The following is a 20,336-nucleotide window of genomic DNA, read 5'->3' on the forward strand; positions in this document are numbered from 1 at the left end:
TCATTTATTTATTCTAGTTATTTAATTACTTATTTATTTATTTATTTATTGTATTTTAGTTATTTTTATTTTTGCTACTTCCCAACCAACTTGCCAGTGGGAACTGAATAGAATTCTGGAGGTAAATAATGATTATACATATGAGATAACAACTTCCTGCTGATTTTTTGTTCAGTTAATGAATGACCATTTTCATTTTCCGGCACTTCAAGCCAATGGTAGCTCCAATAAATATGCCAGGTTGGTCCTGCCCTTAATTTGAATGTGAGAAGCTAAATAAAAGGTCCAGCTTTCCCAAGTCAGTGTTCTCCTAGTGCTGGTGTGCTCACATTACACAGGAATATTTTCATCTTCACAAATGGCACAAAGTGGATTTGCTGCTTTCCTCCTTTTCCTTGGTCTGGTTGTTTCTAATGTTTATGGAGAAAATGCCACCCTGTGTGAAACAATATTGAATGCCACATTAAGCAATACCAGTCTTCCAGATTTTAACCTGACAGTGTCCCCTGCTAAACTCTCCAACAATACAGTTTACCAAGGTACGTTTACTGCACCTTCTAATTTTATAAGAACATTTTTAGAATACTCTTGGAACATCTTGACGTCTTTTCTCTAATATTTAACTTACAGCTGTAGTTTATCAAATATGTTTCAGTTTCTGATGTTAATAATAGATAAAGCACATATGGTAGACAGTACACGCACAGGCAAGCACATGATCATAGAGGTTACACAATTCTCATTCGCAACAGCTGAATCAAGTGACGCATTTATAGGAATCAGGGCACAACCAAACTTTTCTTCCAGATCTCAGAGATTTCATGATATGAGCCACTTTTAAGTTAAGATAATACAATAGATCAGTTTTAGTAAATCTGACAAACTCATTGTTGCTGAATATGTATTATGTTCATGCTTGAATGATCATCAATATTTCATTTTTTTTTTCTCTATAAAGACATATATTATATATTTACAAAAATGTTGGTTGGACAAAAAAGTAGGTTGTAGGGTAGATGACCTGTCAAAAAATCTTGTTCATACCATTTTCATTACCACTAAATCTTATGTACCACTAAATTCTTTGTCTAGAATGTATCTTACTGTTACTTATTTTTTCTCTAAACTTTTTTTTATATTTATGACAAAATCTGCTTTTCAGAAGTCTCCAGATATGGCACTAAAGAGTTTTCATAGGGTACCGTGTATTGTTGAGTAGATCAGCTTGGCTCCTTATAAAGACCTAGATATTTGTGATAGGGTTATATTTACAGCATTTGGGCACTATATTTAGTGTGTAAACCCATTAAAATTCAAGTATACCAAAACAATTTTTGTCAGTAATGGTCAATTGCACTTTTAAAGAGGATTCCTCAAAAATGTACATATTTTGAAACTGAGAATATTTTAATTTAATGGGAGCCAAGGGCAGATACATTATCAAGCTGGATCTGACTCATGGTAAATGAGTAGTATTTATCAAACATGTTTCATCTCCTTCTGGTATATTGAAGGGGTACTCTGCCCCTAGGCATCTTATCTCCTAAGATAAGGGAAAAGATGTTTGATCCCGGTGGAACTGCCGCTGGGACCCCTTTCGCTATCTCCGGGCTGACACCTATCATGTCACAACAACAGCTACCCAAATCCCGTGTTCTGACCATAAATGCTCAGAACACTGGGTGCCGGGCCAGAGATCACGTGGGGTCCCACCATCCAGCCCCCATGATCAGACATCTTATCCCCTATCCTTTTGATAGGGATAAGATATCTAGGGGTGGAGTACCCCTTAAAGTATTCTAACAGTCTGTGATTTCTGTGATTGTGTCTATTCACGGATTGTCTATTGATATTTTCCTCTTCATCTCTTCTCAAGGTGACCTTACACCTTCATTAGCTGATAGCCGAACACTTTTGAGAACAAAATTGTCGAGCACGTAAATTCAATTTCCCTTCTTTCCCCAAACATCATTTGTCTGTGAAGGGTTGGGAGGTCCTCATACAATAAAGACAGTCATCCAATCCCAACAAAAATAAATTATAACTACAGTCTTAGACATAGTTAAAAAAAATTACATTTCAAGAACTAGAAGGCTTCTTGAGGTTGATGAGGTTTGAGGAAACCCCAAGAGGAATAAAGAACGAGGATGAATGATCCCTCATTTTGTTAATCATCTGAATGATATGTAAAATAGCATGAGTCCTTAGACATGTTCTTACTGTATAACCTATCACATAGCTTGAGGGAGCTGTAGACTCATATTATTTGGTAGATCAAGAATAATATCAGGTAATATATTTAGATCCATAGTTAACCATTTCATGGCAAAGTAGTAGATGCATCAGTTTCAGTCAGATATAGTGTAGAATTTTAAATGCTACCTTACAGAAATGTCCCTGTGAAAAAATTAATATTTCAAACTCTTCCATTTTCGGTTCACATTGGTCTCATGGATTCCATTTTGTAGGAATCCTTGGTGAAAGTTTGATATGACAGATCCCAAGAGATTCTTCTGGCATCTTCATCAGTTTCTGCATTGTTCTATAGTTATACATGTATTTTTTATTTTTATTTTAGAATAGGAAAACAACCCTATTTAGATGCCATTTTATCTTTTGTGGGCGATGCTCAGAAGTGTGGACCTTAAAAGTCATGGCCAATTGTCAGTTGTAAAAATGTACAAAACCATGACCACATTTCGGATAAATAGCTGAAAGTGACAACTTTCCCAGGGGAGCTGGGGTTGGGCGAAGTAAATGTTATCACGTTTGGCCAACAACTTTAATCAATAGAATGAATGCATTTCCCCAGCTTTTTTTTTCCACTAACATTTATAAAATTTCAAATGAAGGTCAATGTGTCAGATAAAGCAGAGCTAAGTGGTTATTTGGCACCAGTTGCTGATATATCATGATGTACTTTTTGTTCTCTTACGTAGGACTGAGAGTTACAACACTATCACCAGAGAGTTAGAGTGTACCTGTCTTTAATAAAAAAAAAAAAATGTGCACTTCTCTTCCCAACCTGGGTAAGCGAGATTGTCCCATAGACTTACATCTTAAGACTGTTTCAGTAATGTGACATAGAGTCAGAAGAGAACACACTAAGCGCGCACTTCTCCCGGCTCATTATCCCAATCGATTAGGGTCTGAACACTCAAAGCCTGACTGGTCAAAACTTTTGATAAGTCTGAATGATATATAAATTATTTTTTGTTGTTGTTTTTTTAATGACAGTGCCAATTTATGACATCCATGAGGTGGCATAAAGTGAAAAGTTTGCCTAACATGCTTAATGGGTAATGCTAAATTTGTTATGTTAATCCTACGAATGTATTCATAAATCCATTCCTCAATGTTGCATTTAGTCATCAATTGTGAACCACATAAAAAGTGATTAGTAAATCAATTTGAGTTAGTCCAATGTTCACAAAAAATCTGACTTGGTAGAATTCAAACTTTGGGATTCTTTTCAGATTCATTTCATGCCTGCTCCTTTACCCTAAGCAGTCTGGAGGTGATGATGTATACATTGTGGCTTCCCCTTACTACATTCACTGGCCTGAGCATTCTGCACCCTTTACCCAGATGCTCAGTGTACTGTATAGGAGCAGGGACTGCTTCATTTGATGGGAGTTTTTGCTTCTGTACACACTTTTTTGCATGGGCAATCGAAGGGTAGGGATACCTTCAAATTAGATTCAGGATCTCATCCTAAAATAATAATGATTCACTCACCTATCTGGATTATGACTACACAATGGTGTTAACTTTTAGAAAGCAAGATTGCAGTGTATTTTAGTCATGGCTATGTCTGCCAGGAGCTTACTGTGGAATGCAACACATTAAATATACAAGCTATATACATTTTTACACTAAGGTTTTCAAGCTTTATCTTTCTTCTTTGTTTAGATGTTACTCTGCAGGGTTTGTGATTTGTCATATAAAAAACTAATTGAACAAGTTTGTGAGTTTGTGTGCAGGTGTACCTCGATAAACTGTTTCTGGCGGCTTCTGCAGTTCAATGATTTAAAGCAAGCACTTTAAATCATTGACGTGTAGTGGCTTCTGTAGGGCCAGAGTGCCGCTGCTCTATTCCCTCCCCATCCCCGGTTTTATAGCTAAATATCCCGCCACCACCGCCACTGCCTAATTCCCTCCCCGCCCCCGGTTTTATAATTAAATATCCCGCCGCCACCACTGCCCAATTCCTTCCCCATCCGCCGGTTTTATAGTTACATGTGCCCTGGGGACTGCGGTCCTTCATGCTCCGGCGGCCTCCTGACTGACGAGTGACGTCTTGTTGAGGACGTCCCTCATCATTGCGCAGCACACAGTGACAGCTCAGGAGGCCGCCGGAGCATGAAGGACTGCAGTCCCCAGTGCACATGTAACTATAAATCGGGAATGGGGAGGGAATTGGGCAGTGGCGTGCCAGGATATTTAATTATAAAACCGGGGACGGGGAGGGAATTGGGCAGTGGCGGCAGCGGGACATATAACTATAAAACTGGGGACGGGGATGGAATCTGGCAGCGGCGGAGGGACGTGCAACTATAAAACCGGGGATGGGGAGGGAATCAGGCAGTGGAAGTGGGACTCTGGCCAGGCTGAAGCTGCTGCAGTTCAATGATTTAAAGTGCCCGCTTTAAATCATTGAACTGCAGCGGCTTTTGCGCGGTCATAAACAGTCTATCAGTGTATAACATGCAGATAGACTTTAGGCAAAAAATTTTAGCATAAAAAATGCATGTTATACGCCGATAAATATGGTATATTTATAATGTTTTGCACAAAAATTTTATGTAATTTTGTACCGTATTTATCGGGGTATATCACGCACCGGCCTATAACACGCACCCTCATTTTACCAGGGATATTTGGGTAAAAAAGTTTTTTACCCAAATATCCTTGGTAAAATGAGGGTGCGTGTGTGTGCATGCGTATACCCCGATACACCCCCAGGAAAGGCAGGGGGAGAGAGGCCTTCGCTGTCCGCTTCTCTCCCCCTGCCTTTCCTGGGGTCTAGAGCCCTGCTGCCGCCGCTTCACTCCCGCTGACTATTTGCGCAGCTGCCGCCAGCACCGATAGTCAGGGGGAGAGAACGGGCAGTGGCACCGATAGCCAGGGGGAGAGAAGGGCCGGCAGTAGGGCTCTAGACCCCAGGACAGGCAGGGGCAGAGAAGCCGGCAGCGCTGGCGGTCTCTGCACCTGCAAAGCCGCTGCAGTTCATTGATTTAAAGCGCCCACTTTAAATCATTGAACTGCAGCGGCTTATCGGCGTATAACACGCAGGTAGACTTTAGGCTAAAAATTTTAGCCTAAAAAGTGCGTGTTATACGCCGATAAATACGGTAATTATATTGTTTAATTATGTGGTCTATTTAAGCCACCTTGTAAGTCACCAGAATATGAAAATGGCGGCATGAGATAGATACACTGTAGATAAATAGATAGGTTTTAGGAAAGGTTTTAGACCCATAAATTTTTTTCACATTTTGTAAGGTTGCGGCCTTGTGTTTAAAAACAAATGTGTTCGTCTTTCCACACTCAGCACTCCAGTCTTATTGGGGATGGTGCTACAAGGTTTGCACACCTGTATTTAGAGATTTTCTATCATTCTCTCAATCTCTGACAGGTTGGATGGGGACCATTGTTCTCTCCAGAGATGTTCTGGTGCGTTCAAGTCAGGGCTCTGGCTAGGCCACTCAAGGACATTTAAAGAGTTGTGTGTAAGCCGCTCCTGTGTTGTCTTGTGTGATTAGGATCAGCCTCCCTTTCCCAGCTGCTGAAATATACTCTAGAAACAGTCATGTTGTTCCAAAACTTCTTCCAGTTGTTAATTGAAATTTCAGCTCAGCAGGATTTTTTTTGCAACTAAATCCAAGCCTAGCTGTGTTAGGAGTTGTTTTTGCCCAGTGATCTATAGTTTTTATGGGTAGAATTTATGTCTTTTTGATAACTTTTTATTCCATTTTTTGTAGGATTCGAGGTGTTGGATATTTATTCTCATTTATAGCATTCCCTTGTGGGATAAATTATTTTTAAAAAACAGTTTAGACAAATTAGTTTAGACATGACTGTATGCAGAGATATCAGTGTTAAACTTCTTGCTTTTGAGCCTTTTTTGTTTTAAATTTTTTTAATATAGTTGAATCTTTTTTTAAATATTTTTAAAAATGTTTTTATTTTATTTTTATTTTTTTTTATTTCTCAGTGACCTTGTTAGTTCCAGTGGGGGTTGTAACTATATGATTTATTGTACAGTTCACTGCAATACATACTGTATTGCATTGCAGTGAACCTTCAAACTACTCATAACCTATGACAGCCTGCCATAAAAAGACTGTAATAGGATTTTCATCATGGCAGCCACAAATGCCTTAAGAAGGGCTGCCATAACATACCATGTATGTAAAATAAATGGTTTAATTTATGACTTTTTAGACCATTGCTATGTTTTAAACTGATCTAAAGGGGTTATCCCAAGATTGAAACATAACTCCTATATATAGGATTTAGGATAACCAGCTGATTGGTGGTTATTTGATGCACTGAACTTGCCAATGTTTGAAAGTCCCACAGAGAATGAGTCAAGTAGCAGCAACTCCATTTACTCTGAGGACACAGGGCTTGTGTTCTTGTGATTAGTGGCCATATAAGTGGCTGGACACCCTACACATCATTTATGCTGTAAAATGAAACTATTTTAGTTTTTTAGATTATTAACACTCATTAACACTATAATGCTATACAACTTTTTCTTTGTTTGTTTGTTTTTTCCAGTTGAATTGCATGGAACTGGCAATTTCACAGTCCTTTTACAAGCAGTTACTCTGTCCAGTCCAGTAGGAAAATGGTCCCCAGAAAATAACAGCTGTAATGGAAGTCTCTTGTCTATTGACCATTTCCTAACCAACAGTTCCCTCAACATTACATGGACTTCACCAGAAAATGTTACAAGTGTTACAATTAAGTAAGTAGTTAATGAGCTATTACTCAATTTAAAATGAACATAGTTTTTTTTCTCTTTTTGTGCCAAGAGCCCCTTGATTAAACTCCCCCTAAACTTGTGTACATTTATTGGGTGAGTGTATGTCAATAAGGAAAGATTGATAAGCTGCTGCCAGACATCTCTGGGGGAGCTTATTTCTTTGATGAACAAGGATAAAAAAAATTAAATAAAAATGAAAAAAAAAAAAAAAAAACACAATGCTCCAAAACTACAAAACTCTAAAATGGTAAACCCTGGAGAATTGTTCCAAGTTCCATTTTAGATCATATGTTTAAAAGAGTAACATAGTTGAAAAATTGCTAATTGATAACATTGGAGCTATCATAAAATTTACACTATTGTGTTGTCTTCTTTTATCCTATATGGGTTAATTATTGATTCATACCAAACTGTTAATTAGAAATCAATGAAATCTAATATAGGTTTTGCCTTTTCACAATAAACAATATTCACAATATAGAAATGTATTGAATAAAGCTGAGGCAACATTTCTTTTTTTATTCTTTTAGTGCTTATATACACAATGATACACTTACTTTCCTTTTACAACAAACACTAAGCCAAGGTAAGTGCCTGCTAAATTATATAAAAATGGCTTATTATTGTGTCGTAATAAGATATGTTGTTTTGGGTGTGAAAATGCTATTGTGCCAAACTGACAAGCTGACATTTATTTCTAGTTATGATAATTATTAATACCATTCATACTATTAACCCATTTCATAATATCCAGTTTTAAAATTGCAGTGGTGTATTAGTGACAGTAGTGTCTGGTATCCAATGGTTTTATTACCCTGCCTCTGAGGTCCAATATGTTTGTACTTTAGTCTCTGTTGCTCAGTGGCTGCTTTCACGCTATAAAATTCATCCATTTTAAAGATCCGTTTGATGTTCCGTTATGAAAACCCTGAAAATCGGTCATTAAATGTCCATTAGAAAATCCCACACGTCCGTTAGAGAATCCGATTTAATCCGTTATAGTCCATTATGAATAACGGACGTTATTTTGTGACGGGAGAATGAACGGAAGAAATAGGGCATGAACTATTTCTCCTGTTACTATCTTCCGTCACAAAATAACGTCTGTTATTAATAACGGACTATAACGGATTAAAACGGATAATGTAAAAATCCCATAGACTATAATGGGATTTTCTAATGGACCTATGGGATTTTCTAACGGACGTTTAATGGCCGATTTTCAGGGTTTTCATAATGGAACATCAAACAGATCTTTAAAACTGATGAATTTTATAGTGTGAAAGCTGTTAAAGCGTATCTGTCATTTGAGCTGACAGTTCAGGATAAGCTGCCCTGAGTATGTACATGAGGAGCAGCACTATTTGTGATAAAACTTGTATAAGGAATTTTTCAACATATTTTTTGCTCTGAAGGCTTTATCTATAATGTGCAGTTCTCCCAGAGCTGGTGGGTGGGGCTACCTCCTTCCCCCTCCATAGACTTGTATTGGTTGTCTTGCAACACGGCAAAGCTCAGCTGATTTTAAGTGTGTAATACAGCCTTAAAGGAGAGAGCACAAATGGAAAAACCTTGATAACAGGAGAAAGAAGCATTTTTGATCAATAAGAAATATATATATATATATATATATATATATTTATATATATATATGAATTCCAACCAAAGATATAGACAAGTGCCACTCATTAGTTCTTCAATTCTTTACTTCATGCAGCGCATTAAAAATTTCCAGCAGGATGCCGGACAAACAGCATGCTAGGACTAAGTCCTAGCATGCTGTTTGTTTGGCGCCCCGCTGGAAAATTTTGAACGCACTGCATGAAATAAAGAAATTAAGACCTGATCCCCTGACCGTGAGTGCCACTTGTCTTTTATATATTTGGTTGGAATTCGCACCTACATGTTTTGATAGTGGAGCACCACGGTTTATCAGGAGATACACCTATGCTGTTACAATTACTGTAAGATAGGCCACTGCCCAAGACGGAGGTATTAATCAGTGCCAACCTTACCCTTTTCTCCTCATACACACACACACATATATATATATATATATATATATATATATATATATGTTTCCTCTGTTCGCTTGTACTATTGATCTCTGCCAAAGGTTCCCAATTTCTACTGTACAAATAAATAGTTAAATGACAGAAACCCTCTGTGTACACTCAAGTGCACTACAGAAGAGGAGAGTTGGGAGGACCAGCAGGGATGCCCCATGTGCCGGATGGTATGGGGATGGTGCCAACCAGTTTCTCTGCAATGGTAAGGGTGTTTAGATACAGGGGTAGGACAGCAAACCTAATCATTGCCTTGGAAATGGTAGTCAACCTCACCTAAGTCAATTGCCTCAATTGCCTAGTTCATCCTAGTTCTTCAATAGATCAGTCGGAACTATAGAGATGTTGTTATCCATCTCAAAAAACATGGTTCTATAAGTTTTGAAATTAATTCTTATAAACTGATGTTTTCTATTTTTTTTTCCAGAGGCGGTTGCTAATACAACAACTGAAGGTTAGTAAAGCCTCCTGTGTTCCTTTTTTTCTTTTATGACACTTGATCCAATCATATATAAAACATAAAAACATTCCAGTAATACAGGATATCAGAAAGCCAATTTAGGCCATATTAAAGAAGACTCAGACAGCTAAGATTATTGCCCTACAGCAATGAGGTCCTTGGTTCAGAATGGGTCCACCAGGGCCACTATTTGCAAGCTTGAGTTTGGCTGTTTTTTATATGTTTGCATTTTCTCCTACATTTCTAAAAAAAAAAAAAAAAAAAAAAAAAAACATTAACACAATCATTAAGTTCCTATTGAATTTGCCTTAGGAAATAGAAGTGTACTTAGAAGGAAGTGTTGCTCATTGTGTCTGTTATTGGATCTTCTCCAAACCACTTGGATTTATCGTCCAGTAAAGTTGTTGAGTTAGAAATGTTGTAGCTCATCACACTTATAATTACTCAGTAAACATTTAGAATTATGAGGATCTCAAGTGAATCATCCTATGTTTATTACCCGGGTTTATTATCCGGGTTGGTAAGATCCCAAAAAAACCTGTCTCTATGCTTTATTATGAATAAAAAGAAAAAAATAACCATCCAAAAAGTAAAGGTGACATGCATATGGTTTTTTAATTTCAGCACCAACTACTGCTCACAAAACAGAAAGCACTAAAGTCACTGGTACGTTTCCTTAACTTTTTACTTTCTAAATATGTACTGTCTTTTGTTTTGTTTTTTAAATTCTAAGAAAAGGTCAATATTTTATTTTTTTATAAACAAGCATCTTTACTGAATTATATATATATATATATATATATATATATATATATATATATATATATTATTTTTTATTTTTATTTTTTTTATTTATTTTTCTAATATTCTTTTCTTTCTGGATTTTGTTTTCCTCAAATGATTTGAGGCTGCCATTTTGGTTGAGCTGTTGCAACAGCAATTTTCATCATTTGCTTTACTGCAGACAGATCTTTTGTCACACATAATTTATTTTTCACATATGATAAATATCCTCTTAGTATTTATATTCATGTATATATTATTTCTGAAACTACTAAGTAATGTTTTTTATGTTGTTGTTTTTTCATATAGTTTCAGTTACAACATCAAATCATGTACAGCAAACCACAGGGGCAGGTTCCATAGCACAATTCAGTCTTGTATCTCTGGCTTTAAGTGTGATCTTCGGCTTGCTTCTGGTTCCCAGCAACTACCTCTCCTAATGGACTTCATGCCGCAGGACATTTAATGGACTTTTACATTTTTTTCCCTTCCAATCAAATCATGTTGATTCTTTCATAAAAAAAACAGATACAGATTCTAATATTTAATCTAACTATACATTAAACATGTAACAATAGCACTCTAACAAGTTCATAGGACTTGACTGAAGTACATTTTGGAGTCTTGTGTCACATAAAATGTATAGCAGGCAAATAAATTGAGCAAACCCATATTGCACTATGGTGGGTGATGTGGCCCTTTTATATTTGCATTAAGCAGGTTTTAGAAGATCACAAAAGTTATGGCCTATGGCTTTAATATCAGTTCAGTGGGAGTACAACACGCCACCACTGCCAAACAGCTGTTAGATGGGGCTATGCACACTAGATCAAGCGCTGCAGTCTCATCATTGTATACATGGCTCTATACATCTGTACGCCATGCATTGAGTAGAGACTGTGCAGTTGACTGCAGACTTCTGTTATTGAGAGCAACTACTAAGTTAATGGTATTCCAGTGTACAAAGCCATGAAAACAATGAAAAGGCTAAAGTTCTTATCATGATTGGCTTTCAAACAGCTGGTGGGTTTACTAGGTATAGACCAATAAATACCAATAACTACAATAGTATGTATCAATTGTGGCTTATTAAAAAATCCATAAATATTAGCAATGTCCAATCCATGCTAGTGCTTGTCCAACAGGGCTTCATAGCAAAGGCCTCCATCTCTACTAAGCATATTTAGAGACGTTTAAGTACCCCTACTTTTCCAGAAGTTGTAGCCATACATGGAATGTTTAACATGGCCATTGACACACTTAATAAGAGTGCCCCTATTTTTTCAGGATTGTTTCACTAAACAGACATAATTTGCATTGGATTAGGGAAGTAAGTTAAAGGGAACCTGTCCATTATGCAGACATCATATTATAAAGCAGCTAACACTGAGCAGATTGATATATCATTTTGTGGGAAAAGTTCCAGAATAATTCATTATTTCTTGTGTAAATCTCTGCTCATTCTGGGAATAAGCAGTCATGTGGGCGGTCCTACTCAGTGATTTACAGCTATATGTGTCGACAAGTGTCCACGCAGAGAACTATTAATCAGTAGGACAGCCCAATTGCATTTTTAGCCCAGAATGAGCAAAGAATCCAAGTGGGCAGTCCTTCTCAGCTCTTTCTACATGTACACTTATACACAGATAGGTGTCAATCTCTGAGCAGGACAGCCCACTTGACTGCTTAGAATGAGTGAGCAGAGATTTACATGGTAAAATGACAACTCATCCTAGAACTTTTCCCAATAAAACAATTTATCAATCTGCTCTATAACATGCAGATTGGACCATGCTATCCAATCCTAAAGCGAACAAGGAGGGGGACCGTTTTCATTTTAATAGGTACTTACATAGTTAACAATTACATTAACATGATCTAAAGTGATAGGAGGTGCTCTACCCCAAGTGCAGTTGTGCACCTACGTTGGAGTGGAGGACCTGCACTTTTGGACCACAATTTGGATTCACTCCTGTGGTAAATGTAAACAATGACATTGGCTAGTATATCCTTATATGAAAGACATAGGTGAGCCCGCACACCACGCCAAGGTTTCTCAAATGGTACGGGACCAAACACTAAACCTACCTGGCCAGATAACTAAAACCAGGAACCAAAATTACAGTAGCCTTAGGTCAGACTTGCAGACTGCTCCCCAGTTACCTCCAGTGTGGACTAGGCACACATACAATGGGAGGGAGGAGACAGGCTACAAGCCCCACCCTGGTGGGTTCATTTACAGCCAGCCTCACAGGTGAAGCTATAATGCTACCCTTAGTTACATAGTACTAATACTGTATGCATACTATTAGAGGCCCTTCTCCATACAGTTCATGCCTCTTCCAAATATTACTATTTGCTGTAAAATATCTCAGCCCTGGCATCTTCACTTCACTGCCAAACTATAATTCAATGCAAATTGTAAAATACATTTATTTAGGAATGCTGTATGAATATTTGCACATATTTTTCATTTTAAATTTCTACATCATTGTTATCATTGTAACCTATACTCTTTAATGTAGAAAATAGTACAGCAAATTGCAAGACAAATATAAGTATATTTTCTTAGCTTTTTTTCCATGCCGTTTACTTGTATTGTTTATGTGCTTGGTTAAATATTAAGCCAAATAATGGCCTCTGTGTTAGTGGGAACACTGAAAGCTTCTGCTTCCAGGAATGATCACCAACATAGTTAACTAGTTGTTATTACATTTTTATTAATGGATAAAATATTTGACCACAGATATAACACACATGTATGACGCTAATATATTTACGTTAAACAAGGAAAAATGGCATGTATTACTAGATGATTTATTATTTTTTCTTTAGGTTCTGTCACTGAGAATGTCAGTCTGTATGGAGCAGTATATAGTTAAATGTTAACCATGCACTGCTCCCGGCGTGTACACAAGGATATTATATCACTCACCCTTGTCCACCTATGCCGCTTGTTCAAATGAAAAATCCAGGTGTCTTTGCTCAATTACATACTACTTAGATAGGAATATGTTTTTTTCAAGCTTCTTCTCCCAGTGTGGTCCATACTTTACCATCAACACCGAAAGATACAAATAGGAAATTAGTGCTGAGCTGCCAAATGCATCAAGTGTTTGTTCAACAGGCAGGTGGGACTGAGTAATACGATCTTAGTATCTGCTATGAGCATAATCACAGTACATACTGTAGTTTACACTGACAACTGCACAGCTAACCCTACTAACAGGAAAGACTTTTCACTCAATGAGTAACATTTGTAAAACAATAGCCCACCTATGGATATTAAACAATAGACTAGAAGACATAAACTGCCTGATTTGTCCATAGAAACCAATAACAATGAAGCAATGAAATATAAACTGTGATCGGTTCCTAGGGGCATATCAGACAAATCTTGTCTTAGATTGATTAAAGGTGTACTCCGGTGGAAAACTTTTTTTTTGTTTTTAAATCAACTGGTGCCAGAAAGTTAAACAGATTTGCAAATTACTTCTATTAAAAAATCTTAATCCTTCCAGTACTTATTATTCTTTACTTTTTGGAACACAGAGCTCTCTGCTGACATCACGAGCACAGTGCTCTCTGCTGACACCTCTGTTCATTTTAGGAACTGTCCAGAGCAGCATATGTTTGCTATGGGGATTTTCTCCTACTCTGGACAGTTCTGAAAATAGACAGAGGTGTCAGCAGAGAGCACTGTGCTCGTGATGTCAGCAGAGAGCTCTGCGTTCCAAAAAGAAAATAATTTCCTCTGTAGTATTCAGCAGCTAATAAGTACTGGAAGGGTTAAGATTTTTTTAATAGAAGTAATTTACAAATCTGGAGTACCCCTTTAATAAATCTGGGCAGAAACTCTCACATCCCAGCTGAGGTGTGAATGAAAAGGATATGGATATTGATGAAGGGGATGGACTATATGGCCACTTGGGATGGGAAGAACATTGCTGAAGAACCCAGAACTTGCCTCCATTGCACACAAGAGAGTAGTGATAATAAGAGCTCGGCAATGGCTGAACACATTTGGACAAGGGAAAGAGCCTTTTAATCAGGATCACTCACACTAGTTTATCAGCGATGACTTTAACCAAAGTAAAATAGGATTTTGTACACTATCCAAGTTACAAAGAAAGACAGGCTGATGCAAACTCTATGCAAATGGACAGGTGAGAGACAACACAATACTAGAGTAGACAAGAAGGTGCAAATATGTGCAGATTTAAAACTTAAAAAGTTTCTTGTATAAGGCAATGCAGGACACAATACAGTAGAAAGTTACACATTTCCGATGCATTTAGCACCTTTACTCATATGTGAGTATATGTGTAAGGCTGTGTTCACATCACGATTTGTCCATACGCAGAACGTATATGTTTTTTTAATTCTTAAAAATAAAGAATAGGACAGTTAAATGTATCAATGCATTAATATAAGAGACATATTAACTATGTTTGTCTTTTTATGGCCTTTGAATCAACATATACGATATTTATGTGCTAGAGATAATCGGAGTCTACCATGATTTTTTATCCTTTTTTAGTGACGTATACGTGAAATATCACATTTACTTGCATTATATATGTTTTTTTTTTTGCGTGTGTACCAATGTAGAATGTATACTTTTTATCTTCTACACATGTGCAATAGGGATTTGAGAAGGCACGAAATGCCAGTTATCATATTTTCACGAATACATTAATTACATAAAAAACGTATGCAACGTATTGAATACATTGTACCTATATGTTTTTTATATATATAAACATAAAAAATTGGGTGTGCATTTTTACATCCGTTTTATATATAAGTTTCTAACATACACGTCAAACGTATTAGAAATCTTGACGTGAACACAGCCTAAGGGGGCTATATGCACCTGAAATATGTCCCTCTATCTCCACTATGTCCGGCATTGCCTCGTGGAGTAAACTATTGCAGTTCTGCTTGTATCTGAGCTGGACCCCTTCTTGTCTGTTCTCACTATCCAAATATTATTATTTAGGAGATCTTGCATCTTGCGTCAGTTTCATTGAAGTCCATGCAGTACATTTAATGGGTGAACTCTGTTCTTAGACCACAAAGCATGCACCAAATCCTGAATAAGCAAATACAATCCTGGCATATTATTTCCTGAAATCTCAGCTAGTAAACTATATTCCTGTAGAGGATAAATTACAAAGTTCTATTAAAAGTTTATTTACAGGAACATACAGTAGCTACTGTAGGTGGCACAAGAAAAGAATGGGCCTACAAACTGTGTTCATTGGCCATCATTTTGGATACTGGGTTAAAGGGGTACTCCGGTGGAAAACTTTTTTTAAATTTTTTTTTATGAACTGATGCTAGAAAGTTAAACAGATTTTTCTATTACTTCTATTAAAAAATCTTTACCCTTCCCTTTAAGCATCTGTATCCTACAGAGGAAATTCTTTTCTTTTTGAATTTCTTTTTTGTCTTGTCCACAGTGCTCTCTGCTAACACCCATGTCCATGTCAGGAACTGTCCAGAGCAGCATAGATTTTCTATGGGGATTTTCTCCTGCTCTGGACAGTTCCTGATATGGGCATCAGGTGTCAGCAGAGAGCACTGTGGACAAGACAAAAAAGAAATTCAAAAAGAAAATAATTTCCTCTGTAGCATACAGCAGCTAAAAAGCACTGGAAGGGTGAAGATTTTTTAATAGAAGTAATTTACAAATCAGTCACCAGTTAATTAAAAAAAAATAAAAATAAAATGTTTTCCACCGGAGTACCCCTTTAAGGCAGTACAATTCATATTTGCCCCAGGCAAAGAAAAATCTATCTACACAATAGACTGAATATATTTGAATACGATTTATGTTAACTGTTAATGTGGAAAAGTAAATGTCATCACTTTAGAAATTCTGAATGCCTTTTTCTTATATAAACCAATTATAGTAGATCATTGCTTAAAGGGGTACTCCGGTAAAATCAACTGGTGCCAGAAAGTTAAACAGATTTGTAAATTACTTCTATTTAAAAATCTCAACCCTTCCATTGCTTATCAGCTGTTGTATACTACAGAGGAAGTTTTTTTTTCTGTCTGACCACAGTGCTCTCTGCTGACACCTCTGTCTGTCTCAAGAACTTTCAAGTGCAGAAACAAATTCCCATAGCAAACCTCTCCTGCTTGACAGAGTTCCTGACATGGACAGAGGTGTCAGCAGAGAGCACTGTGGACAGACAGAAAAGAAATGTAAAACGAAAAGAGCTTCCTCTGTAGTATACAGCAGCTGATAAGTACTGAAAGGATTAAGATTTTTAAATAGAAGTAATTTACAAACCTTTTTAACTTTCTGGCACCAGTTGACTTGAAAAAAAAAAGTTTTTCACTGGAGAGACTTGCATGTACATTGACTGTAATATATTTGCTCGTACCAAATAAAAGATTTATAGTTTTACTTTAAATGTTTCAGTTTATTGAGTCCTTGACTGTTTACCACACTGTAAATGACATCCTAAAGATTAAAAAAATTCATGTGTTCTGCAAAGCAATGTTCTCTGTGGCCAACAGAAAGGGGCTGACTGTAATGCCCATTATATGCATTACAAGATAAATATCTGCCCCAATGATCCCTACTTTTCCCTTTTACGAACATTATGTAGGCTCTATTTTTGATAAGCTTTTCCCTTTAAGGCAAATTTCTCACACCATTTTTAAAGCCATATTGTCAGCTGTTTTATTTTCAAACAGTTTTTCCAGTAGTTTTTTTGCTTTTGTTCAATTTTTTCCGTAAATTCGCACTGTCACCAACTTTATTTTTTGATATGTTGTAGTACTTATGTACTACAACATATCTATAATATATTTTCATTATTTATTTTTTCATTTTCAGGGTGAATTTTGCATTTGAAAACCGCCCACTAGGGGTCTCCCTCCTAGTGGCCGGCTGCAGCTTGGCGTGACTTCACGCCTGAATTCAGACCGATTGTGGCCGAGCAATCGGTCCTAATTCATTTACACTGCGCTCGCTCCCTGCCTGTCAATCAGACAGGCAGGAGCGAGCGCATTGGCTCCCCGGCCACTGGCTGGAAGGCCACTCCTTCCGCACATGTCCTCGCCGCTGCCGGACTCTGCAATATCAGTAAGTATGTTTATTTATGATTATTTATTCATTCATGAGTATGTTTAGGGGAGTTGGTGGTTATAACGGGGGTTGGAGGAGAGCGGGGTTCCGGGTTTCAGAACGGGGGGGGGGGGGGGTGACGGAGGGAACAGGGTAGCACCACATGGCACTAACTTATAGTTCATCTACTCACGGAGCCTCCAGCTGTTTCACTACTACAACTCCCAGCATGCACTGACAGCCAATATATGTTAGGGCAAGCTGGGAGTTGTAGTGGTGAAACAGCTGGAGGCACCCTGTGTAGATGAACTAAGTGACGTGGTGCCTGCTGGGGAAGTCTGCCTGGTAGTGAGCACACCAGGCAGGCAAAAAGTTATTTTTAATATAGTAAAAAAGAAAATTAAAGCAGGGAGGGGGTTAGGGATAGATGTGCAATAGGCAGGTAAAGAAAAAAAAATATTTAGGATGGTGGGAGCTACCCCTTAAAGTACACATATAGTGCAGTATTCCAGGCATATAGAGTACAGTATTCCAGGTATATTGATGACATATTTGGGCATATCAGAAATGTTAAGTACCATTCTTATGAAACATCAGTGACAACAAATGTCAATACATTTTTAGAATGATGCTTATGACCATGAGAGGCCTAGCTTGAAGTTCCTGTGCTCCAATGCAAAATATAACAGGGCCTTTCAAATTGCACTTCTGTTTTTCTATATAACATAATAGCAGTTGGTATGTTGTTGCTCAACTGGGCCTTTATTCAATTTTTAATGGGATGTGATGTGACCAAAAATCAGCAATCTAGTAATTTGGCATTTTTTTATGTTCACGCTATTAACCGTACATGATCATGTATTTTATATTTGAATAGTTTGGACATTTACACATGCAATGATACAAAACATGTTTGCTTTTATTTTATTAGATTTTTTACATTTTGTATTTGTAAAATGGGAAAACTATCGCAATCTGGCATAGCACTGATCAGTAATATTGGTGATCCACTTGTACAGCTTGCCGGGCGGGAGACCATACAGTCTCACATAAACCATGATCAGTATCAGGGCAATGGGAGTTGTGTTGACAGCGTAGCACAATGAGCTTTGCCCTTTCTATAACCTGTAAATGTACTCAGATTCTAATATGTAGCATACAAATATGTTTTTATTACCTTCTAGAGCCTATGGTTTGTATATTATATGGCATAAACATTTTTTGTGATCATAATATTGATATAATACTGTCTGTATGTAGTAGATAACATGTTTACTACAATTGTTTTCTATAAACTAGTATACAGTCTGAGTTGCTTGAGGACAATAGTATACATTACTGTATGTAGTGTTTTGCAATGTCTAACTGTTTTACTATTATCAGATAGCTACTGTAGAAGAAGCTAATTTTATACAATTATCGCTTTCTGTGCTTTGCTCATTTTTTTATAATTGTGCATACAATCCTTTTAAAAGCTTTTACACAATAAAATTCAATGTTGGATAAGATATATAACATATATAAAGAAGAGTGATCAGTTTACCCTGTTTCAATAGCTGTGTAGGAGTAGTATACCGGGTGATTAAATGTTTAAATAGTTGATGTAGTATTCTATTATTACTATGTTACTATAGTTTAGCTAATATTCTTACAGCCAGTCATACTATTTTGTTAAATTCTTCAGAGTCCGATGGAGTCTAAGGCCATGTTCACACGGCGGAATTTCCATGCGGAATTCTGCTGAAGAATCCCACCAGAAATTCAGCTGAAATTTGAACTGAACTGATCATAGACTTTAATGGTATCCCAGTGGAATAAGAGCTGGAAATTTAAAGACCTTTTTTTTTTTTTTTTTTTTTGCAGAATTCCACAGCGGAATTCCAATAAAGTCCCCTTAAGTATGAGGTGTCCAGCTGCTTTCCTGTACTGTATTGTGCATGCAGCTCTTCCACCTTCCTGTTGGCTCCAGACATCCCTCTCTCCTACACTGTCACACATTGCAACCATTTCTTATAGAGCCAGTACAAACTCTCGAATCCAGTCTTCCTCCAAACCCTGCCAATTTTTCTATTTGTGGTGCCACACTGTGTATCCACACAGCAAAGGTAGCTGTCTCTTCTTGTGATCCTGAGTTTCTGACCTGAATCTGATATCCTGACCCTGCTTCTGCCTGATCCCTTGTATCTGCTTGATTCTCCAGTGTATGACCCGGATTGTCAACTACAGCTAAACTCTCATATAGTCTGCAACACCTGGCTGCATTTGAGCTTCTCAGCAATGCTGTTCCAAAGATACTCTGCTGCTATAACACCATTTCAGCTCTGCTACCCTCTACTCTGCTGTGCTACGCTAATACAACCTCCAGTGTCAGCTAGCTCCTCCTGCCTGTATCCCTGGTGCTTAGCACCAGGATCTTCTGGCCTACTTTTTCAGCTGCCACCTTACCGGGACCACTTTTGCTGTAGTGACCAGGCATCACCCCTGCAGCAGAAGTCAAGCTTCCTTATCCAGATGCTGGAAAAAAAGTATGAACACCAGGGTAGTAATTAGAATCTGCTCAATTTGCCCTAAATCCAAATCATTAGGTGGCACATCACATCCACACCCATTTGGGTTTACACTCACACTGTAAAGGCTGTAGAAGAAAAAGTAGGCAACATTTTTTAACAAAGACACATGGGGAAATAGTTTTTTTGTACCATAATGAGCAACCAAAGAACATAGGCGTATACAGATCAAAAATATTTTGATTTTATTAAACATTTATGCATCAAAGAGACATACATTTAAAATCACTAAAAACGAGAAGGTATCAAATAATAGTCTATAAGAATACAGAGTGGGAGGTCTGCAAGACATGTAACTACACAAATAAAGGCTGAACAAGCATGCAATAGGTCATGTATAGACTATAGGCCCTACAATACTGAAGTTAAATAGTAAAAA

At 37.3% G+C, this 20,336-nt stretch overlaps 1 protein-coding gene across 2 annotated transcripts; it reads left to right on the forward strand.

Annotated features, from left to right (window-relative positions):
* Nucleotides 1-295: 295 nt before the first annotated feature.
* Nucleotides 296-19,906, forward strand: LOC130294274 (uncharacterized). 2 transcript variants are annotated; one of them, XM_056543887.1, is made up of 6 exons: nucleotides 296-539; nucleotides 6,787-6,976; nucleotides 7,525-7,580; nucleotides 9,488-9,514; nucleotides 10,145-10,186; nucleotides 19,254-19,906. In XM_056543887.1, the coding sequence occupies exons 1-6, from the start codon at nucleotides 359-361 to the stop codon at nucleotides 19,286-19,288; spliced, it is 531 nt and encodes a 176-aa protein (XP_056399862.1). In that variant the 5' UTR covers nucleotides 296-358; the 3' UTR covers nucleotides 19,289-19,906. The 2 variants fall into 2 exon arrangements, with proteins under 2 accessions (XP_056399862.1, XP_056399861.1); XM_056543886.1 differs by lacking the exon at nucleotides 19,254-19,906 and adding an exon at nucleotides 10,613-13,535 and having other exon boundaries at nucleotides 297-539.
* The last annotated feature ends 430 nt before the right edge of the window (nucleotides 19,907-20,336 follow it).

This window comes from Hyla sarda, chromosome 10, assembly GCF_029499605.1.
Source record: "Hyla sarda isolate aHylSar1 chromosome 10, aHylSar1.hap1, whole genome shotgun sequence".
NCBI lineage: Eukaryota > Metazoa > Chordata > Amphibia > Anura > Hylidae > Hyla > Hyla sarda.